The 27,833-nt window shown below is 36.6% G+C and overlaps 1 protein-coding gene across 3 annotated transcripts in view; it reads left to right on the forward strand.

Moving 5' to 3' along the window:
• The window catches only part of TNKS2 (tankyrase 2), a 68,573-nt gene extending 43,296 nt beyond the window's left edge, over positions 1-25,277 (forward strand). Inside the window, exons 17-27 of one of the 3 annotated variants that reach the window (XM_025466500.3) lie at positions 2,256-2,365; positions 3,248-3,436; positions 5,428-5,680; positions 6,593-6,675; positions 8,042-8,162; positions 11,440-11,537; positions 12,450-12,524; positions 15,589-15,694; positions 18,850-19,036; positions 21,982-22,138; positions 22,994-25,277. In XM_025466500.3, the coding sequence (XP_025322285.1) occupies positions 2,256-2,365; positions 3,248-3,436; positions 5,428-5,680; positions 6,593-6,675; positions 8,042-8,162; positions 11,440-11,537; positions 12,450-12,524; positions 15,589-15,694; positions 18,850-19,036; positions 21,982-22,138; positions 22,994-23,056 (1,442 nt within the window). In that variant the 3' untranslated portion in view covers positions 23,057-25,277. Of the gene's footprint in view, positions 1-2,255; positions 2,366-3,247; positions 3,437-5,427; positions 5,681-6,592; positions 6,676-8,041; positions 8,163-11,439; positions 11,538-12,449; positions 12,525-15,588; positions 15,695-18,849; positions 19,037-21,005; positions 21,960-21,981; positions 22,139-22,993 lie in introns of those variants that run through there. The other 2 variants (XM_049103540.1, XM_049103539.1) reach the window with 2 other exon arrangements.
• Positions 25,278-27,833: the final 2,556 nt, after the last annotated feature.

The raw sequence follows: 27,833 nt of genomic DNA on the forward strand, positions 1-27,833 counted from the left end.
AAAATCTTAAGATTTTCAAGAGTTACTAAACCTCTTGCCAAAGTTTTTACATTAATTCATTAGGCCTGCCATAACAAAGTACCAGAGACTGTGAGTGACTTAAACTACAGAAATTTTCTTTTCTCACAGTTCTGGAGATAAGGCATTGGCAGCATTGGTTCCTCCTGATGCCTCTCTCCTCAGCCTATAGATGGCCACCTTTTCACTGTTCCTCACATGGCCTTTTCTCTGCACTTGCCTGGTGTCTCTCACTGTATGTCCTAATCTCCTTTTATAAAAAGGACATCAGATTGGATTAAGGCCTTCCCTAGCTGCCTCATTTTAACTTAACTATCTCTTTAAAGACCTTATCTCCAAATATAGTCACATTCTAAGGTACTGACAAAGCTTCAATACATTTTTTTAAGTTTCAGTTGTGAAATTGACACAGTGCACCTTTGTTTCTAGTACAGGTGTACAACATTTCATTTCAGCTTCTTTAGCTGCATTGAAAATGCATTAAAATCACTGAGCTTTCAGCTGATACTTCAGTGGTGTTACATTGTAGGCATAATTTGACATATATAAGATTTATCTAAGTACATATAATTTAAAAAAGAAAAAACAGAGAAAAAAAGTAATGGAAATGTTTCTGCCACTTTGTGTAATATGGGAGATAGAAGTGTCTACCCTTGTTTTCTCTCTCATTTTATTTGTCTCATAGTGTGAATAATTGTGTTCCTAGTATTTAAAAGATAATTTTGGTTATATGTGATTTTTCCCTTTAAATTTGCACCCCCTGTAAGTTGAGACCCCACTGTCCATGGAAAAGAATTACTCTATATGTCTTTTAGAGCCTCTTGGAAGTGATAACCACAAATGCCAACATGGTGAGAAAAGGCTTTTATACTTCCACTGGCAGTCAGGAGTTTCTTGTTCATGCAAGACAGAATGTGATCTGTGTATATTTGAATTATGCTGTGTATAGTTATTTATATAAGCTTTTCTATATCTTTAAGGTAGCTTACCTAGAACATTTGATAATTACTATTTAAACCCATGCTGTTGGGCACCTGGGTGGCTCACTTGGTTTTAGTGTCTGCCTTCAACCTAGGTCATGGTCTCAGGGTCCTGGGATCGAGCTCACATTGGACTCACTGGTCAGTGTGGAGCCTGCTTCTCCCTCTCCCTCTGTTCCTCCTCTCCTTCCTTTCCCCCTCCCCCCTCCATGCACACTCTCGCTCTTGCTCTCTCCCTCTCTCAAATAAATAAAAATCTTTTAAAAAATAAAAATAAACCCATGTTATCTTTGTAAGTGATAAATAGCTTTTATATACAAAACATTTCTACCTGCTTGTGCAGTATTAAACCTTGAGACCTGGAAGGAGTTTTGGATTCATTGTAACACTTAGCTTATGGTAGTTCTTTGGTTTTGTTTTTCCCTCTTTGATCTTATTTAAATTTTTTGGCTTTAAATCCTTCAGTGAAAGAATAAAAAACTACAAGAAAAATGTGAAAATATTTTTTAACTGTTTTAAAGTTTCAAATGATAGCTGATTTATGTTGGCAAAGTTAAGTTCCAGATTTGCTCTCAATCTATGATTATGTGTCAAATAAAACTTATTTTACCATATGACTGTTACTAACTAAGATAGCTGACCTTTCCCAAGATGACAACTAAGAGATTATGGCATACTAATAAAATACTAAGTTTTACTTCATGACTTTAGCTGATTTTAGCTGATTTCTAGATTTTGCTGCTAGACTTTCAGAGATGTATATGCCTAAGATCTCTGTCTACAAAAAGCGTGTCTTTGCAGCCTTCTTGGAAAATGGGGTCCTGAGACACATGCTGATGTGCTGTCTCCTACTCTGCCAGCCACTTTTGTTCCTAACTTGACTTTTATATGTTTGAATGCCTTCTACTTGTGGCCCTTGAGACCATGTACCTGAGTTCAGGAAGTTGCATTTAACAATCATAAGGGCAAAGACTTCGGTAGAAGATTTTAAAAGGAAAGATACAGCAAATCAGTCTACAACTTTTGAGAGTTTCTGGAATAAATGAGTATCATCACTGAAACCTTCCACCTTGAGACCAGTAGGCAATTTTTTCCATAAAATAAAATCTTAATAGTCCAGTGGGGAATATCAGATTTCTATAAAATCTCTTTATTTTTTTAAAGAATGTCTGTGTTTCTTATACAGGTATATACAGATACATAGATGTAACTATTTTTATATTAAGTAGAAGTAATTTTACTTCTTTTCTAAATTAGCTGGTTATAATAATTTAGAAGTTGCAGAATATTTGTTACAACATGGAGCTGATGTGAATGCCCAAGACAAAGGAGGACTTATTCCTTTACATAATGCAGCATCTTATGGGGTAAGTTCTTTCCTATTACCTTTAAAATCTCTGAAATTTTCAAAGTGGAAATCAGTATTGCAATTCAAAGGGCATTTAGCGGGCAGCCCAGGTGGCTCAGCGGTTTAGCACTGCCTTCAGCCCAGGGCGTGATCCTGGAGACCTGGAATCGAGTCCCACGTCGGGCTCCCTGTATGGAGCCTGCTTGTCCCTCTGCCTGTGTCTCTGCCTCTCTTTCTCTGTGTCTCTCATGAATGAATAAATAAAATCTTAAAAGGGGGGGGGCATTTAGCTTGACTTTTTCATTTTTTAGAGGAGTAAATATGAGGACTAAAGAGATTAAGTAATGTCCACGTCTCAATTCTGATTTTGTTGTAAGCTAGCTGTGTGACATGCAGCACATTTGTCATTCGTTGTATTACCTTCTTTACCATCTCTTATCTTCAGTAAGATAGTTTTGTTTATTTGTTGATGCCAGGAAGGATACCCACTAGGACTCCTAGGAGTCTGTAGAGTTTCAGATGCGTTGTTCCTGAGTTTATAAAGACCCTAAAATGTTATAATCAATATTGGCCAGCTTCAGTCGTATAATTGGAATAACTGAGAAAGGTTGCTGATTTATAAATCGATGTTTAGCAGTTATAAAACTTGAATAAATGAGAAGTTATTTAAATTGTATTCATTTATTTGGTTCCCATCCGGTATAGAATTCTTAAATTCTCAAGTTACTAAAACATCTGTAATTTTTAATCAGCTACCCATAAATTATGTTTGGGAGCAACACAGTTTTTCATTTCCAGAACAGGTTTGAAAATATGGAAAAATAGGTATATAGTAAGTTTCTTCTTGGGAACTAAAATGTGGTAATATTTCAGACTGTAACAGGAATATTTTCTTTTACAGCATGTAGATGTAGCAGCTTTACTAATAAAGTATAATGCATGTGTCAATGCCACGGACAAGTGGGCTTTTACACCTTTGCATGAAGCAGCCCAAAAGGGACGAACACAGCTTTGTGCTTTATTGCTGGCCCATGGAGCTGACCCTACTCTTAAAAATCAGGAAGGACAAACGCCTTTAGATTTAGTTTCAGTAAGTGATGGACTCTTTGAAAAATCTCATTGCTTTCTGACTTTTTAAAGTTCACTTAGTAGATATAAAATGTCTTCATGGTAAATGTGGCAAAATCTATTTTAGCCCAGTCTAAATGTAGGACATCTTTGGCGTTAAAATATAATATGTAAATAATAAGATTATCAATCAGTTATTGTATCCGGGGTGCTTTTAGAAATAGGAAAAAGAAGTGTATGGTATTGCTGCTTATGTTATTAGTTGGGAAACAAAACAGGCGCAGGCCCTCAGTGAAAGCTATTATGGTGTGTACTATGCAGAGTCATAGAGGACATATGATGAACCTTCCCAGTCAGGGACATTGCTCTCAAAGTGCAGCCATAAAACCAGCTTATAGTAGGGATTCCCTTCCCTCCCAGACTGCCTCTTCCCAAAGTTCCTGTTCCTCACTTATCTCACCGAAAGTATTTGTGAAACAAGCTTGTTCCTCCAGTTTTCTATGAAGTTTGTTTGGTTTTGGTTTTTTCCTTCTCCCAAGGGAACTCATGTAGGCATCTCCATTGTAGCCTCTGCCTTGGCCACTGTGACATAGGTGTCTCTCTTGCCTTTACGACTGTGAAATTGACCAGGGCATTGGAGGAAAAGGGAGAAGAAATTCTTGTTCAGATGGGAAGGGAAGTGTCTTCTACATATTGCTTTCTCCTGAGAGAGATTCCACTGTTACAGATTACACTGAGAAGCTGATTTAGTTCAGCTGCATTGGGGGTTAAATAGATTTTTCTCAGCAGGCTGACAACCCAACAGTATTTGCAGTATTTCTTCAGGGAAAAGTCTTTCTAGTTCCAAAATACTTTGGAAGTATACTTTTCTAATTCATTCCACCCATTTGTTCATCCACCAGACATAATTGACATGAAACAAAGGGCTCTAGAGAACAGGTGTGGACTTTAGGGTCAAACAGAACTGCCTTAGAATTCCAGCTCTGCCACTTAGAGTTGCACACTCTTTCACCTTGCCTAGTCATCTACAAATGGGGGCAAAATATGTCTGGTTAAGGGGCACCTGGCTGACTGTCAGAAAAGCATGCTACTCTTGATCTTGGGCTTGTGAGTTAGGGCTCCACACTGGGTGTAGAGATTACTTAAAAATGAAATCTTTAAGATACATACATGTGTGTATGTATATGTCTAGTTAATATGAAATTTAAATGAGGTAATGTGCTTGAAGTCCCAGGTATGATAGCAAATACATAAAAAGCACCCAACAGATCGTGCTATTATTTTAAAATGTTACCTACAAACTGTGAGTGCTGTGGAAGTCCTCAGACTCTGGTAGGAAAAAGGTAAGGATTAGAAGAGACTGTATCCATGACTAGTCATGAAAACAAGTACTGATTTACTTCTTGCTATTAATTAGTTAGGGTCTTAATTGAGCATTGTGAAAAAAATAGTATATATCACTAATTAAACAAATTAATATACTAGTAAATTTGGGGATTTTTTTTTCCATGCTAGCTGATTTTATTAAAATGATGATCTCACTCCCCCCATTCAATTTTAAGGAGCAAATATATCACTGAATATTTTCCAAGAAATATAAACAAGTCATTGTTTACTAAAGTTCCATGTAGATTGAATTACTTCTTCCAGAATAATTGCATTAGTGTTAAAATTTTCTTACCTTTTAAAATTGATATTACTATAGCTCATTTCAGTGTTTTTCAGAATATCATAGTATCAAAGTTAGGTTTTTTTATGCTTTGCTACATTTAACAGGGTTTTTTTTTTAATTTTCTGTGTCTTTGAACAGATTTTCTGAATTATTTTAGATTTGGTAACAGTTTGACTGGATATCACTTGTTTTACTTTTGAAAATAATCATTTTTATATAATATGCAACTCTAGTGCAAATCTGCTGAGTTTTTGTCATATTTTTAAATGCGTTCTGTTGGGTATAGGAGAATTTTAAAACTTGGCTTATCACAGATTTAATTTCTCTCTGACCCACACCAGGCAGATGATGTTAGCGCTCTCTTGACAGCAGCCATGCCCCCTTCTGCTCTGCCTTCATGTTATAAACCTCAAGTGCTCAATGGCGTGAGAAGCCCAGGAGCTACCGGCGATGCTCTGTCTTCAGGTCCATCCAGCCCATCAAGTCTTTCTGCAGCCAGCAGTCTTGACAACTTATCTGGGAGTTTTTCTGAACTGTCTTCAGTAGTTAGTTCAAGTGGAACAGAGGGTGCCTCTAGTTTGGAGAAAAAGGAGGGTGAGACATTCTGCAAAAATAACTTTCTGTCTTGTAATATAGCCACAGATTTGTCATTTAGAATTATAACAAGTCATTTTTTAACCTTAAATACAACTGTTAGTACCAGTTTAATTAGCATAGCCTTTAAGTTTTAATTTTTTTTTTTTTTTTTTTTTTTTTTTTTTTTTTTTTTTAGCCTTTAAGTTTTAGTCTTTTGTTGTTTTCTTTATGTTATTAGTCCCTAATGAAACTTTCTCCTTCCAAGTTGAGGCTTGATGAGTCTTACGCTGCTAACCTACTCTTTAGACGTAAATATGCTTTTTGAAGGGTTTAAAAGTCTTGTGGTTGAGTAGTTATGCTTTATTTATCTCTTCTGGTGTATTTTTACAGTTATGAAATACCTTTACTCCATGTCAGAATATCCAATTATGAAGATAGGGGTTTTTTTTAAGGAAAGAAAAAGATGCACATACTTACAGTCTCTATAAAACTGTTCTCTCTACCTCATACCTGTCCAAATTTATCTCACCTTAAGTGGCATTGTGGAACTTGTTTACATAAACTTTTTCGTGAAGTCACTTACATTCTCAAAGATAAGGAACTTTTTTTTTTTTTTTTTTTTTTTTGGTGAAAATAAAGTTGACATCTTAGTTTCAGTATGGAAACTTATTATAAACACACAGTTACAAATAATATTTTTTTAATGCTAAGATTTTTTTTAACCTGAGAGTGCCCCCATTGGCTGTTTATTCTAATGATGTTAATTTTGTAGCTTTCTCTTTTTGCAATTTTTGTTGGTATGTTCAGTATTATATCCCAAGTGACAGTATTTTGATTCATCTTTACATTCTTCATGAGTATAGTAATTCCACAAAACTTTGTTGTTATAATGTTGATATACGTTATTCTGTTCTGGATTTTTTTTTCCAGTTCCAGCAGTAGATTTTAGCATAACTCAGTTTGTAAGGAATCTTGGGCTTGAGCACCTGATGGATATATTTGAGAGAGAACAGGTGAGTAGATGAATTGATTTTACTTGGTTTGATTTTCTATAAGACCTCAAGGAAAAATTAATGCCTTGAACTATTCAACCTGCTTGCAGAGAGAGGAGATTTTTTTTTTTTTTTTTTTTTTTTTAAAGACTAAAAAATCAGTCACTCTCTTAGTTTGGCTTGATCTTGGAATTTCTGTTCTGTTAGCACATAAAAATCGATTCTCATGCAATAAAAAAATATATGGAAACGTGAAAATACACATTCTTTTCAAGTGCACACGAGACATTCTCTAAAATAGATGATACCGTAAATCACTGATCAGGCTTCTGCAAATACAAAAAGATTGAGATTATACCATGCATATTTTCTGACCACAATGCTATGAAACTTGAAGTCAACCACAGGAAAAAGTTTGGAAAAACCATAAATACATGGAGGTTAAATAGCTTGCTATCAAATAATGAATGGGTCAACAGGAAATCAAAGAAGAAATTTAAAAATACGTAGAACAATAGACTCTCGTGTAGTAATAGTAAAATAACTTTCTGAAATGGAAAGCTTAGCTTATTTTTATTTAGCTCGTAAAGCTCTGTTTGTTCGGGTCAGTCATGTCAATCACTACCTGCTCTAAGTCTGACACTTCACTAGCTGCTATGGGAAGATATGCCAAGCATATATCTAGGCTTTTCTAGAACAGTCCCAGTTTAAAGTATGCTGTCAGAATACATTTACTGATTTTGGGGGGACTAAGAAAATATAGTTACTGTAGACTTACATCCCTAAAGAACTTTTTGGTCTACTTGTGGAGCTCTAACAATATATAAAGAACTAGGTATTGGGTATAGATTTTAGAAATTCAAAGAAAAAAAGGTAACCTTGAGCTGGACTATTCAGGGAAAGCTTCATGGAAGATGTATAAATAAAACAGGATTTTTGAGTGTCTTCATTTTTCACAAAATGGGAATAACGTATTTGAGGGTAAAGGAATAGTTTGAATCCTGAGGCAGAAGTACCAGTTAGCATAGTCTGGAGTCTGGAGAAACCAGTGAAGCATTGTATAAATGGATTGATTACGGTAGAGTGATGGTGGATAACACAAAATAGAGTATCTGAATGTGGTTAATTTGTAAATGGATTTTTGTTTTACGGTTTAACTCAGCTCAGGTTCTTATGCTAAATGAAAGTAATTATTTTTTGTAATTCATACCTAAAATTTAATTAGCTGCAACTTTTTGAGTTCAGTTTAACAACTGGTTTGCTTTCATTTCTAAGCTGTTCAAAAAAATCTGAAGTAAATGTGTGATTCTAATACATTATAAAAACACCAGTATATGAATGTCTACCAAATGTAAGCCTTCTAAACAGTTTCATCCTTTTTTGTAAGATCACTTTGGATGTATTAGTGGAGATGGGGCACAAGGAGCTGAAGGAGATTGGAATCAACGCTTATGGACATAGACACAAACTAATTAAAGGAGTTGAGAGACTTATATCTGGACAACAAGGTACTTCATTTTAAATAAGTTGTATCATCAGTTTAACAGTTGGCATAAAGGCAACTTGCTAAATGATAATTTAAAAATCTATAAGAGCAAGTCCATTTAATGGGAAAAATGCTAATTAGGACTCAAGAAACTTGGTATCAAGTTGAAAACTGCTACTGTTAAGTTTCCTGAGCTTCTGCTGGTAATTGTGTACCTGAATAAAATTTCTGGGCCATTCAGAAGTTTGGTGATTGCTTTTGCTCTGATGTTATTTCTCTTACTTCTATTCAGTTATTTTTGAAGTTATTCTAGCTCTAAAATTTTATGATTCTAAAAGATCAGACACTTGAATATCTCCTATCTTATGGTAATATAATAGGCAATGCCTAGGCATTCAGGGCTGCCCATAAAATAATGTTGTTAACTTCTCTTTTGTTGTAAATGGCTCAACTCTAAATACTTACAATGAAAGTATTGGGAAACAGTGTTGTAACTGAGGAAATTTTGCAAAATAGCATTGAATAATATATATTTCTTCTGAATGTTAGTACTTTTTAAAAATGCAAATTGCATTTGTTCAACAGATGTTAACATTTCCTAGGTACCAAGTCCTGGGTATGAAAAGGTGAATTATTCTAAGTATCAAAACCACATTGTTAAACTGAGGACATGATTTTCCCTGCCTGGAATCAAATATGTCCTGTCATTGAAGTCCTGGCTATATATCTGGAGTTTAAGAAAAACCTAAACTAGCAAAATGAAGACATTTTCAGAGACAGATGTATGAAGGCAGGATGGGGTCCATCTCAAAAAAGAAAAAATATCTCTAGAAATTAGGTGATTGGAGCTAAGGAATACTTTAAATGGGAATTCTGGAATGGACCAGGATCAATTAAAGGTAGATACACTTTACTTGCCTGGTAGAGTCTAGGACAAAATGTTTAAAATGTGAGGTAGTCTGGAATATGTCTTATAGATAACAAAATGTATAAGGTAAAAACGAAAGAAACCCCATTGGCTCCATGGAATGTTAGTATACAATATAAAAAGCATCAAAAATGAAGAAAAACTAGAACCTTCAGTTGTGGATCATGACTCTACTAGAATAATAGATCTGGTAGGATAGAAATGTCTTTTTTTTTTTTTTTACCCTTAAGATTTTATTTATTTATGAGAGACACAGAGAGATAGAGAGAGGCAGACACAGGCAGAGGGAGAAGCAGGGTCCATGCAGGGAGCCCGATGCGGGACTTGATCCTGGGACTCCAGGATCACGCCCTAAGCCAAAGGCAGACGCTCAACCCCTGAGCCACCCAGGCATCCCTAGGATAGAAATTTCAATGGACTACTGGAATAACAAGGACCATTTAGAAAGAGGCAGGTTAAAAAGGAAATCAGGTTGGGCAGCCTGGGTGGCTCAGCGGTTTAGTGCTGCCTTCAGCCCAGGGCGTGATCCTGGAAACCCAGGAACGAGTCCTGTGTTGGGCTCCCTGCGTGGAACCTGCTTCTCCCTCTGCCTGTGACTCTGCCTCTCTCTCCCTCTCTGTGTCTCTCATGAATAAATAAAATATTTTTTAAAAAAAGGAAATCAGGCAATGTTTGTTCATTAAACATACAGTGTCTGGGATACAGTTATTAAAACTGTATTGAAAGGCTCAGGAAACATTGGCAGAAACAGATACCTTACCACCAAATGGCAGAGATACGTAACTCCATGCCACCTCTGGTCAGGAGTCATTTTGCTTATCCAGCTGCAATTGTAAAGGACCATTCATTCCTTCATGGAGGAGAATTGTTACGAGACAGAATGACTGCTATAGCACATCAGGGTCACTTGCCTACATAAATTAACCTTTCTTGTCTTCATTTGAAGCCAGGATTCTATACCTGTGTTATACCTAATTTGTAAAGTGGATCTAGTGGAAGTCTTCTAACAGTCTCATTTTGCTGGCTTAGCCCTAGCTATCATTCAGTGCATCAAGTCAGTAGATTACTTGTCCTCCATCTTTGAGCACAGATAAAACATCTTGGGATGGTACACAGATGCTTTAGTCAAGCATGTGTTATAGTCTTTACTCTATTAAGTCTTTAGTCTCTGAAATATTCCCCTTTTTAAGTCTCCATACTTCTGTAAGTACTGTAATCGAGTCATACCTATAAGTTTGTATCAGTTAAGCATGTTGATAGCAGTCGTGTTATTCAGACCAAAACTCAGAACTAGGTTAGTGCTTTTACATTCCAGAGGCAAGCTGCCATGCACTGACCCAACAATAATGGATTTCATCCCTACCTGGAAAAATAGCAGAGACTCAGAAATCTTGTAAAGACTGAAGGAGAGGTTACAGGTATACCAAAGAAATTAGAAAATTCTGTCAAAGATTCCATTTCAAAAGCTTTTGTGAGAGTAAAGGTACAAAATATAGTTATCTTGACCATTGATATTCAGAAAACACAATATTCATTGCTGAATTAAAGACTATAATGGGTTAGAATAAGCATTCATTAGTTAGTAACTTTTATGGAATACTCATTCTGGGATGATTCAAAATACCTGAGGCGGGCAGCCCTGGTGGCTCAGCGGTTTAGCGCCGCCTTCAGCCCGGGCATGATCCTGGAGACCCCGGATCGAGTCCCGCGTCGGGCTCCCTGCATGGAGCCTGCTCCTCCCTCTGCCTGTGTCTCTGCCTCTCTCTTTGTGTCTCTCATGAGTGAATAAATAAAATCTTAAAAAAAAAAAATTACCTGAGGCTACACAAGTTTCTGTCATAATCCTTCCTCATATGTACAAAAATTAAAGAGACTAGATGCTGAGAGGGCTGTATCATTAGTGAAGGAAATGTGAAGAAGAAATGTGTGACAAACTCCTTAAGGATAAGAGATAAAGAATAAAAACATCTTCTGAAATATTAGAACTTGTCAGGTTAAAATTAGTAGTCTAAATGCAGTGTGGTGTTCTGGTTTGGATCCTAGAACAGAAAAAGGACATTAGTGGGAAAAACTAGTGAAATCCAAAATAGTCTGTAATTTAATAAGTGTGATATATGTACTGTGGCTCTATATAAAATGGTAACATTGGAGGAGCATTAATGTTCTTAATGGTGATGTTAGGAGGTTGACTGAAAGGTACACAGGAACTCTCTGTATGATCTCAGCCTTCCTGAAAATCCAAATTAGTCCAAAATCAAAAGTTTTTAAAAATCAGTAGTAAGCATCAGATAAATCAAGTGGCTGTTTTTGGTTGGTGTTAATTGGAGAGGTTTTTTGGCATGTTTTTTTACCTTCAAATTTCATTTGCTAGGTCTTAACCCATACTTAACTCTGAACACCTCTGGAAGTGGAACAATTCTCATAGATCTATCTCCTGATGATAAAGAGTTTCAGTCTGTGGAGGAAGAGGTATGTTCATATACCTTAAATGAATGTTGGGTTTAGTAGCTAAACTTCCTAGACCTTTCCAGATCTTAAAAATGTAATAGGGTTTTTTTAATTGTCCCTAACTCTTTACCACCTAGAAAACCTTCAAAATCAGCATTGAAGGTACACTTCCTCAATAAACTTTAATTCCAGTAACTTGGTTCAGTACTACAGTTAATACTAACCCAGAATTCTGTTGGAGAAGAAAGAGTTTACTGTCATGGGGCAGGTGGGGGGGGAGGGGAGTGCCAATATTTCCCTCCCTTCATGAAAGCAATTACAAAGCCCAGTACCTCACACAAGACCCAGAATATGTGGATTCTACTTATCCAGGAAAGTTTTCTTCCAGCTTGCTTTCCACAAAACTCTTGAATCCACTGAAATCTTTGAATAGTGCCTTACACTTTGAAGAACACATAACCTATATGTGTGAGGAACACAGAGATAAAAAGTTGAGTAGGACTGAGTTCTAAAATTTAAGAAACTCCAGCTCTTAATGAAATATAAATTGTGCTTTATTAGGGCAGCATGAATGGGAACAAATAAATGATTGGGTATTTTTTAGCTTTTAGGTGATTAACTTTGTATGTTTAACTCAGCTGTGCATCTGTTTCTTTCTTCCTTTAGTTTGCATTAAATAATTTTCACCTAAAAAAAAATAATAATAATTTTCACCTATAAATATTATTTTCAGATTGCTAGCTAATTAGCTAATAGCTATCTCTAGAAAATAGTACTTGTGAACTTACAGAACTCCTATTCCTTAAACAACAAAAATATTAAAATCTCATTTTGTATTCTCAAAAATACAATCATAAGAGTCAAAAAGCATGTTCCCCATATCAGAAAAAAACAAAAGTTAATACACATATATTTGACATATTTTTCCATCAGATGCAAAGTACAGTCCGAGAGCACAGAGATGGAGGTCATGCAGGTGGAATCTTCAACAGATACAATATTCTCAAGGTAATAAGATAGTGAAAATAAAGTTTTCTGAGACCATAGTTTTTTCAAGCCTGAAACAATATTTAACTTTCATAAGAATACAATGATCTGTCTAATCTATTAAGTCTTTGACAGAGCATCAGGGGATATTTGGGGGACAATTGTATCCTTGGAAGGTTAAGATTCTCAAAATCAGGATGCCTGAGTGGCTCAGATGGTTAAGCATCTGCCTTCAGCTCAGGTCATAATCTCCAAGCCCGGGAATCGAGCCCCACATCAGGCTCCCAGCTCAGTGGGGAGTCTGCTTCTCCTTCTCTCTCTCCTCTGCCTCTCCCCCTGCTTGTGCTCTCTCTGTCTCTCTCAAATGAATAAATAAAAATCTTTTTAAAAATTAAAAAAAAAGATTCTCAAAAATCCTTGTACTGTTTTTTTGTTTTTTGTTTTTTGTTTGTTTTTTGTTTTTGTTTTTGCTTTTGAGGGGAGGTGCTGTTTTCATAATGAATAATTCAGCCCTTGCTGAACATATTCAAGTTTAGAGGTTATGCTTTATCTTTGAATAATGATAAATGATAAATCCTGTAGGTTTAGGCCTTTAAATATATAAACTACTATTAAGGTACTCTGTTAAAGTGCTCGCTTCGACAGCACATATACTAAGGTACGCTGTTATAACAAAGTTGAATTTTTTTGTGGCTCAAGAAAGGCCTCCATCTTTATATTTACACCATGCTTTCTTTTTTCTTTTTTCTTTTTTCTTTTTTTTTTGTCTTGTCTTGCTCCTAACTCTAGGTTTCTGTGAGTCCCCATCCATATCATGTTTTTTTTTTAATTTTAGCAGTACTCCCTCTATATCTTCATCTTTGCCAAAAACAGTCTTTAAAAAAATATTTTTTAAGTCATTCAAATGAGAGTCCTAGGGATCCCTGGGTGGCTCAGCCGTTTAGCACCTGCCTTCGGCCCAGGGCGTGATCCTGGAGTCCCGGGATCAGGTCCTGCATCGGGCTCCCTGCGTGGAGCCTGCTTCTCACTCTGCCTGTGTCTGCTTCTCTCTCTGTGTGTCATTCATGAATAAATAAAACCTTTTAAAAAAAAGAGAGAGAGTCCTGTTCTTTTTCTTGAACCCAGGTACTCTTTTCTGGGTCTTTTCCAACTTTGCTGTGTTTTTCTTGAGAACTACAGCAAGCAGAATGCACACTCTACTTGAGATGCATAAATAGTTTTGTTAACTACATTCTTAATAATTCTAAGATAAGATGGTTAGAATTAAACTGTGGCAAGTGGGGCAGCCCAGATGGCTCAGCGGTTTAGCGCCGCCTTCGGCCCAGGGCGTGATCCTGGAGACCCAGGATCGAGTCCCACATCGGGCTCCCTGCATGGAGCCTGCTTCTCCCTCTGCTTGTGTCTCTGCCTCTCTCTCTCTCTCTCTCTCTCTCTCTCTCTCTCTCTCTCTCTCTCTGTATCTCATGAGTAAATAAATAAAATCGTTAAAAAAAAAAAAGTATGGCAAGTATCTTTATAATACTTGAATTTTAAACTCAAAAGTGAACAGTATCAGGGTGCCTCTGTGGCTCAGTTGGTTAAGCTTCTGCCTTGGTCTCAGATCATATCCTGGGGTCCCGGGATGGAGCCCCTCTTACTATTGCAGGGAGCCTGCTTCTTCCTCTCCCTTGCTTGTGCTATCTCTCTCTCATTCTTTCTCAAATAAATAAAATCTTTAAAAAGAAAAACAAGGAAATCCACTTAAAAAATCAACAGTATCAAATCTTTCATGTGTTTTATATTACTATTTCAGAAGAACTTATGTTTAATATTAGATCATATTTTAGACTTACTGAATACTAAAACTATTCGTCGAGATGGTTATGTTCATACTATTAGATGATTTAAAATAAAAGCACACATTATTCAGATAAAGGAATCTACTTTTGGAAGCTCCTTTTTATTTGTATCATAGTATGACAAGAATTACATCTTGAGATTTCCATTCATGAACACTTAAAATTAGAGGCAAATTTCAATCAAGTCTACATTATCTGCAAGCAGTAACAAAGTGTATAGAGGTTTGTTAAGGGTGAGGGCAGGAGAGAATGTTTTTGATTTTCAAAATAGTTTAAAATTAAGAAAAGCACTTTTTGAGCAGCCCTGGTGGCTCAGCGGTTTAGCGCTGCCGTCAACCCAGGGCATGATCCTGGAGACCCAGGATCGAGTCCCACGTCGGGTTCTCTGCATGGAGCCTGCTTCTCCCTCTGCCTGTGTCTCTGCCTCTCTGTCTCTCATGAATAAATAAATAAAATCTTAAAAAAAACAAAAAAACAAAAAGCACTTTTCTCTGTAAAGATTTTAATGCAATATTTAATTTTTCAATGATAAAACTTTTTTTTTTTTTTTTAACATAAATGAGATCTCTGTCAGTTGAGTTCCTTGATTACATCTGTGGCAGTATTTTCAGTTTTTTTCAGGCAAGACTAAAACCACTCCCTCCGATGTGCTCTGGGACCAGCAGGGGGCTGTAACACCTTTAAACACAGCCAAGAAACAGCTCTAGGATTGTGAATTTTGATCCTAGGAATACTCCAAATGATACCAACATCCATCTTTAACTCTTCTCAAGACAAAAACTTTAGGAATTGGAGGCTTAGGGAAGGGTAGAGGGAGTAGTAGTGTGTCTCTTTGTGTATGTGTTAGAATGGTGTTTTTTGGTGTGCCAGATAAAGCAGTGTGAGGTGAATGATATTGTTCTCTTCTAAATACTTACATACAGAACTTAACATACTGATTTGGAGATGTTTTAGTAATAATTCTAAATTAGAATGGGAGTATTTTAGTCAATTAATGGTACTCTTGACCTTCACTTAAGGCAATAAGTAGCTTTTTTTCTCATGGACATTTTTGACTTCCACATGTAGCTATATTTCTAACTTTATATTTGAGACCAAGTATTTTTAGTTGACTAAAATAAAACATAGTTTACATTTCAGAAAAAAGTTTTGCCTCTCTACAGGCTATGTGGCCCATTTTGGCTAAGATGAACAAATAGGTAAGTAATTATGACATAAAGATTTTGATTATTCTGATCTCTTTATAGATTCAGAAAGTTTGTAACAAGAAATTATGGGAAAGATATACACACAGGAGAAAAGAAGTTTCTGAAGAAAACCACAACCATGCAAATGAAAGAATGCTATTTCATGGTAAGATTCCTTTTCCCCAGGACACATGCTAGCTCAGTAGGTAGAGCATGCCACTCTTCGTCTCAGGGTTCTGAGTTCAAATCATACATTAGGTATGGAGCCTACTTTAAAAAAAAAAAAAAAAAAGATTCTTACCCTACCCTACCACCATCCTCTTCTACATAATTTTTTTGTCACATATGAAATAATGAGTCTGTATATTTCTCATGCCATTTTTTAAAAAAATAAATATTTCTATAAATGTTACATTTATATTTGTATTTCCAACCTCTTTTGAATTTGTATATTTTACAAATGTAATGGATTGTTTATAAATGGGATTACAATAAGGGCAAAGTACAGAAATGGGAATGTTGACTTAATATTTTCCTTTTTTCTTTATATAGATTTTGCATATGATCACTCTGAAAAATGGTGTGCTTTACTTTTAACTAATTGATTGAATTGAAATTAAGGTCTGAGGGGTGCCTGGGTGGCTCAGTCAGTTAAGCATCTGACTCTTGATTTTTGGCTCAGGTCAGGATCTTAGGAGATCAAGCTCTGCGTTGGGCTCTGCCTGCACTGAGTGTGGAGTCTGCTTAAGATTCTCTCTTTCTAAAAAAAAAAAAGATTCTCTCTCCAAAAAAAAAATTAATAAATAAAGTAAGATGAAATGAGGTCTGAAAATCACCTCAGAAGACCATACACATCCTATTCTGCCTTTAATTCTGAGTGTCAAAACTACATTTAACGTCATTCTGTTAAAAGAGCCATTGTCAGAAGTGCCTGGCTGACTCAGGTGATTGAGCGTGCCATTGTACATCTTGGTTTTATGAGTTCAAGCCCCATTTTAGGGGTGGAGATTACTTTTAAAAAATTTAAAAATAAATTCTTTTTTTAAAAAAAGAGCCATTGTCATTGACCTAGGGAACTTTCTGAGAACTTCTGTAGAATTGAGAGCACCATTATTTATTCTTGAAATTTTCTGATTTTATATATATATATATATATATTGCAAACTAATATATGTTGATTGGTCTGTCTGCCTTTTTTTTTTCTAAGTAGTCTCCATGCCCATCGGAAGCTCACTGTGGACCCTCAACCCACAACCCCAAGACCCAAGATCTGAGTTAAGATCAAGAGTTGGATGTGTAACTGATTGAGCCACCCAGGCACCCCTCATCTTTGAAATTTATAGCAAAGATGAATATAGATATTAATAGAGTGTTCATCAAGTCTTCAAGCACATAGTCGCTTCCATCTGTTTTTCCAGTTGGCCTTGATTGCAGAAAACTTTAGAGACCTGTACACTTCTATAAAACACAGCATTTAGGGGTACCTGGGTGGCTCAGTGGTTGAGCGTCTGCCTTTGGCTCAGGTCATGATCCCAAAGTCCTAGGATTGAGTCCCACATCAGGCTCCCTGCAGGGAACCTGCTTCTCCCTCTGCGTCTCTGTGTCTCTCGTGAATAAATAAATAAAATATTAAAAAAAAAAAAAAGGCTAAAAACACAGCATTTAAATTTCACAATCCCCTGAAAGAATGGCTTATAGCAGACTGAATTGGTGCATAATATCTAAATGGTATTTCTCATTCTGAAACTTAAAAAATCATTTTGAGGGATCCCTGGGTGGCGCAGCGGTTTGGCGCCTGCCTTTGGCCCAGGGCGTGATCCTGGAGACCCGGGATCGAATCCCACATCAGGCTCCCGGTGCATGGAGCCTGCTTCTCCCTCTGCCTGTGTCTCTGCCTCTCTCTCTCTCTCTCTCTCTCTCTCTCTCTCTGTGACTATCATAAATAAATAAAAATTTAAAAAAAAATCATTTTGATAACCCCTTGGCCCAGAGTATATTATTTATGTACTGACTTGATGGCTATAGTGAATTTTTTTTCTATTTTATAGTATAAGTTATTTTGTTTTTTCCAAATTAATTCAAAGAAATGATTCTATTCAGTATTTCTGTAAAGTGGAATTCAGTGCATTTTCCTGTCCCTTTATGAATAGGGACACTGGGCTTGATGGCTCAGTTAACTATGATACTGGCTTTTCCCAGAGCCATCACCCTACTCTCTGGCCTGGTTCCCTTGGCTACCTCCTACCCATTGGCTAAGCTCTCCTTGTCACACATGCAAGGAAGAGGGGAGAAAGTAGTCAGTGTGCAGAGAATGGAAGAATGCACTTTTTCAGATAGAATCTGGTGTGATGCGATGAAAAGCAGAGAAGTGGAAGGAAGGGAGAAGAGAGGTATAAAAAAGAGAATGAACAAGGGTACCTTGGTGGCACAGTGAGTTAAGTATTCCACTCTTGGTTTTGGCTCAGTTTGTGACCTCAGGGTGGTGAAATCAAGCCCCGTGTAGGGCTCTGTGCAGAGTCTGCTTAAGACTCACTCTCCCCCCCCCCCCAAAAAAAGACTCCCTCTCCCCCTGCCCATCTCATGCCCCCACTACCACCACACACACCTGCTCCCACACTGACATTCCTGCTTTCCCCACCCCCCTCAAATAAATAAATCTTAAAAAGAGAGAGAGAAAGTATGAACATGAAAAGACCACTTTGGCCACTTTTAATATCTAGAAAATGTACACAGACATGAGTGTCATTTTAAGACTTAATTGCATTCAGCCTTGCTATATGAGGTGTATTATGAGACTCTTGGTTCTGGATTTGTATGGATTTGGGGTCTAGAATTTGGTAACTTTGGCATTGATATTTCAAATGATCTTTTTTCTAGTTGGATTTGTATGTGTCTTCCTTTTTGGCATCTGATCCACCACCTTATTAGAAATAGTGCTTCTAAAGTAGTTATTCTAAAAGCTTAAGCTAGCTGACAGTTAACTTGTTATCCTTGTTTTTTTTTATATTCTTTATTGTGGTGGTCGTGTGTGTATGTTTAAGAATTGCACTTCAAAAAGGATTTCATTTATTTTTCTTCTAAAATAATTTTAGGGGCTCCTTGGGTGGCTCAGTGGTTTGGCACCTGCCTTTGGCCCAGGGCATGATCCTGTAGTCCCGGGATTGAGTCCCACATCGGGCTCCCAGCTTGGAGCTTGCTTCTCCCTCTGCCTGTGTCTCTGCCTCTCTCTCTCTCTCTCTCTCTCTCTCTCTCTCATATACATAAGTAAAATCTTTAAAAAAAATTTTTTTTTAAATTGTTACCCATCTACATGTATTTTAGGATCTCCCTTTGTGAATGCAATTATCCACAAAGGCTTCGATGAAAGACATGCCTACATAGGTGGCATGTTTGGAGCTGGGATTTATTTTGCTGAAAACTCTTCCAAAAGCAATCAGTATGTCTATGGAATTGGAGGAGGTACTGGGTGTCCAGTTCACAAAGACAGATCTTGTTATGTTTGCCACAGGTAAGAGATTACTTGTTCTTACTTATTTTGATAAGAATTTTATTTTATAGGAACTGGTTTTATATTTGAGGAGAAAGGCATCATCTTGGACAATTTTAGGGATCCAAGCTAGGCATGTTTCAGCTTGCTTTTGGCCTTTCACCAGTTGTAATAATAGCTAGTATTTATTAAATAATCTCTATGGGCCAAGCACAGTTCTGAGCACTTGACCTATATAACATTTAAGCATTAGAACACCTGCTGCTTTAAAGAATATGTATGTAGTAAAAAATATCATTAGGCATGAGAGATTTTATCATGGGCCTTAAATATTATAGGACTGTGGACTCTTTAAAAATGTCGTATTCAAGGGGCACCTACGTGGCTCAGTTGGTTAAGCATCTGACTCTTGATTTTGGCTTAAGTCATGATTTCAGGGTTGTGAGATCAAGCCCCGGGTCAGGCTCCATGCTGTGGAGCCTGCTTAAGATTCTCTGTCTCCCTCGCCCTCTACCTACCCCCATTATTCAAAAAAAAAAAAAAGTGTTTATATATATATTATATATAAAGTGTTTATATATAATATATATATGAATGTACAACAGCATTACTTGACAAGCCTAATTATTTCGTAGCAATGCATGCAGGAGTCTCTCTCTCTTTTTTTTTTTTTTAAGATTTTATTTATTTATTCATGAGAGACATAGGCAGAGGGAGACGCAGGCTCCATGCAGGGAGCCTGATGTGGGACTCGATCCCTGGTCTCCAGGATCACTCCCTGAGCTGAAGGCAGACGTTCAACCCCTGAGCTACCCAGGCGTCCCAGGAGTCTCTCTTCCATTGTGATATGATCCTAATCCTCAATTTGTGATATTACCACTTGAAAAGTTTAATGAAACACATCAATCCCTTTTAAAAAGCATGTTTTTCCCCACTTTTAGTTACCCTGATCTAATAACCCCGTTGTTAAAATCATTCAGGTAATTTGCCCCTAATTAATAAACTCCTCATAGGTAAATATAAATTATCTTTTGCCATTTAAAAAATTGAGTAAAATTAATATTGAGATTTATTCTATAGTTAGGGCACTGCTAATAAAAATCTAGAGCAGTCTTCATCAAACATTAGCAAAGATGAGAATCACTAAGAGGGCTTGCTAAAACAGATTCCTAAGCCCTACCTACTCGATTGCTGATTTAGTAGGTCTGAGATGAAGCCCCAGAACTTGAATTTCTACCAAGTTCTCAGGTGATACTGATATTTCTGATCACTGATCTGGAAGAAAGCCCTAGAGCCGTAGTCTCAGCCTTAGTGACACATTGGAATTACCTGGGGAGCTTTGAAAACTGCCCTATGTCCCACCCTCAGAGATTCTCTTATAATTGATCTGGATATTAGGATTTTTTAAGTCTTCCCAGCTGATTTTGAAAGGTTACCAAGGTAAAGAACTGTAGCCCTGGAGAAAAACAAGGTCTGTTTGTATATTACTCTTGTTGTTTTCCCCTTTAACTTAGACTTGTGCAGGTGCCTAAAGTCAGCCTTTTTGAACATGAACTCCCGTCTACTTCTGTTTTAGATCATAAATTAATTGGACAGGTTAAAAGCTTATAATTTCTTGAGATTCTATAAATTGAACTCTGCTGCTTTAGTATCTGTAGGTAAAAGTTCCGAGCACTTGACCTCTTTAACTCTTAGTTAAAATAGTTGTGATTATAATAAGCAGTATTTTAGTACCTCTTGTAAACTGTCTTTAGAACAGAATGGTTGATTTTCTGGAAATAAGCTTATTAACTTAAGACCTTTGTATTTGGATTATCACAGCACTGATTGTGACTATAATAGAAATCTATTAGAAATGCTAAGGTTTCCAGCAGGCATATTAAGAATAAAAAAGTTAAAAAAAATAAGAATAAAAAAGTTTAGATGACCTTTCTTCTTTGGAGAACAGAATCAACTGGTTCACCAAAATCTCCTTTTCTCCTCTAAAAAGCAAAAAAGAGAAACCATGAAGTAATTAAAAAAAAAAAAAGTTTCATTGGAAATAAGGAAGGACAGCCATAGGCCAAAGGAGATTGGGAGAGTATTCTACTTAAACTTCTGGGAAGGGAAGTTCTTCAAATAGAACCAACATGTCAGCTGAAACCTAAAGAAATGAGTGTTAACCAGTTGAAGAATGACAATGAATACCATTCTCTATGGTAAAGGAAACAGTGTTTATGAGGGCTATGGGGTTAAGAAAGTTGGCCTGTGTGAAGAAAGAAAATTAATGTTCCTGATGCACGATGAACACAAGGTAAGATTAGAGAATTTGGAACTATTGTAAGGAATTTGGGTTTTATGTGGGTTTTCTTCCACATACAAGCCTTTACAAGGTTTTAAGCAGAAAAGTGACGTGATTTGATTAATGTTTTATGTGTTGGGTTGTTTTTTTCTAAATAACTGTTGCTTGGATGGAAAACAATTTAGCTAGGAATTAGAGGAGAAATAGGAAGAGAAGTTTGGAGGCCATTGTTCCCATCCAAGTGAAAATTTTGGTGATTTGAACCAAAGGTAGCAATAGAATTAAGAGAATGAATTTCAAATATATTTTGAAGGTGGAATCAACTAGATTTATCCATTTAGTTGGATAAATGTCCAGCTTTGCAAGCTACTTTATGGGAGCCCCTTAAAATTCCTTCTTCCCACTTGGGCTGTGGTTTGTGCTTTTGCTGGGTACAAACAAGATAGCAGAGCATCCATCTCTATAAGGTAGTTAATTTTCAGTTTATATAGTTAAAATAAGAATTAAAGTGGCAAATTCATTAGAGTAGTACAAGACATTCTTACAAAGTTCTTTTAAGGATGAAATGACAAAAATAATTGTGTTTATGTATAAATAGATTTTTAAAAACTTACACAGTGTACAGAAATAAAACTGCCATGTACTGCCTTGTCATTAGGGAGATCTTTTCCTTTTCACGTTATAGGCAGCTGCTCTTTTGCCGGGTAACCTTAGGAAAGTCTTTCCTGCAGTTCAGTGCAATGAAAATGGCACATTCTCCGCCAGGACATCACTCAGTCACTGGTCGACCCAGCGTAAATGGTCTAGCATTAGCTGAATATGTTATTTACAGAGGAGAACAGGTAATTTAGTTTTTATTTGTTCATCTTCAGAAATTATGTAGAGCCCTATTTTAACCCCTTCTTACTCATCTCTTAAATTGACAACACATACTGCCTTTTTTTCTTTTTTTTTTTTACATACTGCCTTAATAACTGAGTTGTGGGGTTTTTTTTTTTACTTATATTTGGAAATAATTTTAGATTTACAGAAAAGTACAAAAATAATAGCGAATTCCCTTATACTCTTTATGCAAATTTTCCTCATGTTCACATCTTCTCACTCTCTCTTGTGTGTGTGAATACGGATTTTTTTTTTCCTTAACTGCTTGGGAGGAAGTTGTAGGCTTGTGTAGCCTTAAATGCTTCAGTGTGTATTTCCCAAAAACAAGGACATTCTCTTAAAATTATCAAAACTGGGAAAATATCACTGATAGAATATTATATCTTACAGCCTTTAATCAGATTTTGCCAATTATAGTTGACCTTTTTTCTGCTTTTTACCTTCTGTAAAATATAATTAATCAGAATCCTTTATTTAATAGCCTGTAACAGAGAAGCATACAGAAATTCCCTCTTGCTCTTAGTGACACAGAGCCAGTCAAAAGCATCTCTAGAGCAGTGTTCTGAACTGATGATATGTAGCAGGATCACCTCAGTTATTCAAAACAAACACATGTTTAGTAACCATCCTAGACCTGCTGATTTAGAGCCAAAGGGATTGGAGTACAAGGTAAGGCTATTTTGAGAAAATGCCCTTAGTTGATTCTGATCCACACGCCAATTTAGAACCTCTTCTGTAAAGATTAGGAATCTTTGTGGTAAAATCACCTTCCAAAAATTTGTTTACCAATATTTAAATTAATCTTTCTCTTCCAGGCTTATCCTGAATATTTAATTACTTACCAGATTATGAGGCCTGAAGGTATGGTTGATGGATAAATAGTTGTTTTAGGAAGCTAAGTCCACTGAACCTAAAATCATCTAAGCAGTTGGTGGCCTCTTAAGTTTTACTCCTTTGCTGAGAAATATCATCTTGTCCACAAGCCTGTGACAAAAGGATAAAAAATGTGAAAGAAGTTTAACATTCTGACTTGATAAAGCTTTAATAGTGTACAGTGTTTGTTTTCTAAATATTTCCTGTTTTTCAGCACTTTAACAGATGCCATTCCAGGTTAAACTGGGTTTGTCTGTACTAAATTATAAACAAAGTTAACTTGAATCTTTTATGTGTTATGCATTGATTCTAACAGAAACTGTAATCCCCTCAACCGAACTCATTTTACTAATACAGTACTGTGTTCTTTAAAACACAGCATTTACACTGAATACAATTTCATTTGTAAAACTGTAAATAAGAGCTTTTGTACTAGCCCAATATTTATTTACATTGCTTTGTAATATAAATCTACTGTTTTAGAACTGTAGCAGTTTACACATTTTTTCATATGTACTGCACATCTGTACTTCATCTTGCATCATCATGGTTGAGTGATCTTTACATTTGATTCCAGAGGCTCGTTGAGCTATTAGCAAAGACTTTGTCAGTTGGGAAAAACTGATTTATCAGATTTAATTTACTGATGGAAAAGCATTTATCTCATTAGAAATCTTTCCCACTGAAGAACTTATTTCATGAATACTCTGGGGATTCAATTTGTGATAACTTTGTATGTATAAGACACATTCCAAAGACCTCTATGAACATCCTGATTATTAAAGACACTTCTTTACTGTCCTCAAACTCTAGGTTTCACATCGGAAAATTTTCTCATTTCGTTTTGTGAAAATTAGAGCAAGTGCTTCGGTGTTTTAGAGGCTAAATCCTGCCACTGAGCAATTATGGTGTTCTTTTCATGGAGTATAAATAGGAAGTTACATTTCAGAGGTAAAAGGGTAATACTGAATAATTTTCCAATCTGTTCTAATTACCCTAAATCTAGAGGGAGTGGGGGGAGTGAATGGGAGTGGGCCATTTTTTTGTCCTAAGTACTTTTTTCTTGTTCTTTTTCCTTGGTGTCACTGTTACAGCCAATCTATATACCATAGGTAAGCTGAACCCAGAACCATGAAATAAATGTAGGTGTCCCAGTTCTCTCCAGGTCATTTGAATGGGCAGGTGCTGTGACATGGTGCTTCCTGGTCCTGGGTAGCCTCATCGTGACATTCACAAGTCACTTGGAAATATGCTTAATGTGTGCACTACATAGTGACAGGCTTGTTGGGCAGCTGTCGAGGGGAATGCTGTCCCATAAAATACCATTCCTGTTTTTTAATGGAAAACTATCTTTTCCATGAAATAGGCTAAAGCTTCTGGGCACAGAGACATGAATTACAGCTTGGCAGCCTGTTTGTTGACTTTAACTGCCTCAGGAGGCAAGGCAAGATTTTTATTGACTTAAGTCTCTGTGAGAATGTTCCCCTTCCCTCTCTGTACCAGTTCACTTTTGTTTTACATTTTTATTCCATCTCTAAATTATCTGGCTCTTTTCAGTAACTTGTACATAAAGTGCTAGAAAATCATGTTTCACAGGTTAATTTCTGATATTGAAGTGCTTTTATACAGCTTTCTAATAATTGCAGTTTTGATCCTAAAGTAATTTCTTGGAATGCAAATGAAGTATGCCAAATTTTATATAATTTTTCAGATTCTGGAAGCTTCCAGATTTTATAATTAGAAGATAATGAGATGAGTTAATGGAGTTTACATTTACATACCTTATCTCTCAACATTGAGCCCATACCACTCCCCCTATAAGTGAATCTGGAATTGCTTATCACGTAAAGTCATTGAGATCCCTGAGTTTACTATGATACTGCAGCCTGTGTTGTTTCATCTAATCCATTGCTTAATTACTGTGTTGTTTTCCTATGAATGATTACATTGTGGTTAATATGTTAGCATGGCAACATTTTCAGATAGCTTTTTGTTTGTTGGCAATTTGGGGGGTTTGGGGGGGTCATTGGTAATTTTTTGGAGTTTTTGCATGAAATATCTTACTTTATAATGATGGAATTGCTTTTTTTTTGTCTTGTGATTTTTTTTTTTTTTGAAGTGAGATTTAACTTTGTGTGTGAATAGTACTATTATATCCATCTTGGGTGTCTTACTTGTATCACATTCCATACCCTCATTTAATTCTTAATAAAGTGTTTATTTGTTTTTCTGGGTAGCATGGTAATTACTGGAATAGTATAAATGTGTTGAATGTTCTTTGAGAAAATGGATTAAGATTACAATAAACCACAATTGCAGGAAAACAATGTAGTTCTGAGTCTAACAGTGATAGAGTGCAGTTTAAAGTTTGAAATTTTGAATGTTATCACCATAACCTACTCAGATGCTTTAAGATGGAAGTAGTTTTTTTTTTTTTTTTTTTTGGAAGTAGTTTTAAAATGGTTTCAGACGTTTAATCAGTCCAGTACAACTTTTGGCAAACCTTAAAGCTCATTCCTGGGAATGGGAAATCTGTCTTCTTGAATTTTTTTTTTGTTTTGTTTTGTTTCTTTTATTTGTTTGTTTTTTAAGTAAGCTCTTGATCCAGCCTGGAGCTTGAACTCATGACCTCGAGATCAAGAATTGCATTCTCTACCGACTGAGCCAGCCAGGTGCCCCTGAAATAAATCTTTATAAATTTTAAAATCTTAAAGCAGTTGGTATTTGTTTCTCTTAAAAGGAAATATAGTAATGTCTGTATTTTAGATTTAAGTTTCAGTGTTTGTGTGGGTGTGTGACCAATTCTCTGCTTTCCATGATAAAATAATGGTGCAAATAACCCAGGAGTCATTTGGCTTTTTTTTTTTTTTTAAGATTTTATTTATTTATTCATGACAGACAGAGAAAGAGAGGCAGAGACACTGGCAGAGGGGAAAGCAGGCTCCATGCAGGGAGCCCGATGTGGGACTCGATCCCGGGTCTCCAGGATCACACCCCAGGCCAAAGGCGGTGCTAAACCGCTAGGCCACTGGGGCTGCCGCGTCATTTGGTTTTGAAAGACTTTTCAGCAACTTTTATCTTACTGCTTCAGTTAGGATACTATTAAAGTGTTTGCTTGCTAGTTCCTAAGCATTTCATTGTCTGATATCCAATTGTTTGCATGGTAGTGAGGAAAGAAAACATGTAAATAAATTTCCATAAACTTTTATGATTAGTATTCCTGACTGGTCCTTTACTTACTGTCCTGTCCTGTTAGAGAACTAGAGGAAGCAAGTAGTAGTAGTAGTAGTAGTACCCAATCTTCACCAGGAGAATGGTCAGATTTTTTTCAACATTTTTTTTTAAGATTTTATTTATCTGAGAGAGAGAGAGAACACAAGTGGGGGGGAAGAGGCTAGAGGGAGATACAGGCTCCCTGATGAGCAGGGAACCCAACACAGAGCTTGATCCCAGGACCTGAGATCATGACATGAACCAAAGGCAGACTCTAACTGACTAAGCCAACCAGATGTCCTGAATGGTCAGATTTTTACAAAGTTAGACTGCAATATGGCCTTTTCTATCTGCTCCATCTACACCACCACCCCTCCACCACCTCCTTTTCATAAATACTAGCTTAGGCACACTGTGACCTAAAATACTTAATTATACTTTTTTTTCCTCAAATTTTTATTTAAATTTTAGTTAACATACAGTGTAATATTGGTTTCAATGACACCCTTTTAGAAGATTCTTGCTCCCCACAAAGAAGCCATCATTGTCAGAAGTATCTTTCTACTTTGTCATCCACGCACACTTGTCATCCCCGTTACACAAATCTGTACAAAGTCCCCCGCCCCACTGTCAGCCAGTGGAGCAGTGCCACAAAGAAGCATCCTGCAGGGGGAGCTGGTCTGCATACTATTTGGTACCAGCCCATGGAGAGATGAAAACAAAATTGAGAGGAAACTTTTATAGCAATTTGACATTGCTACAGTGTTCTTAATTGCTTTAACAAAAATATTGGTCTGCAACAAATTGGAAGTTAAGAGGAAGAAAAATCTGGCCCCTCACAGATAATTTGAAATAGGAAAAACATCTGTTTTTTGTTAACCCCATACCCTTCACTTAGCACATAATACTTCCTCAGCAAATTTTTGTTGAGTGAATATATAGTAATTGATCGGGCTCTTGAGTCAGATCTAGATTTGAATTTTGGGGATCCCTGGGTGGCGCAGCGGTTTGGCGCCTGCCTTTGGCCCAGGGCGCGGTCCTGGAGACCCGGGATCGAATCCCACGTCGGGCTCCCGGTGCATGGAGCCTGCTTCTCCCTCTGCCTGTGTCTCTGCCTCTCTCTCTCTCTCACTGTGTGCCTATCATAAATAAATAAAAGTTTAAAAAAAAAAAAAAAAGATTAGATTTGAATTTTGCTCTGTCCTTCACCGTGTGGCCTCTTTTTTTTTTTTTTAATTTTTTATTTATTTATGATAGGCACACAGTGAGAGAGAGAGAGAGGCAGAGACACAGGCAGAGGGAGAAGCAGGCTCCATGCACCGGAAGCCCGACGTGGGACTCGATCCCGGGTCTCCAGGATCGCGCCCTGGGCCAAAGGCAGGCGCCAAACCGCTGCGCCACCCAGGGATCCCGTGGCCTCTTAAATTATATAACCTTTATAGTACTCATCTCCTAGGGTCGTTGAGAGAACTGAATGATTTTCTGAATGTGTCACTAAATTCTGTACCTGGCAATAACTGGTTATTGTAACTGATTTTTTTTTTAAGATTTTATTTATTCATGAGAGAC

The sequence above is a fragment of the Canis lupus genome, chromosome 28 (genome assembly GCF_003254725.2).
Source record: "Canis lupus dingo isolate Sandy chromosome 28, ASM325472v2, whole genome shotgun sequence".
In the NCBI taxonomy this organism is placed as follows: Eukaryota; Metazoa; Chordata; class Mammalia; order Carnivora; family Canidae; genus Canis; species Canis lupus.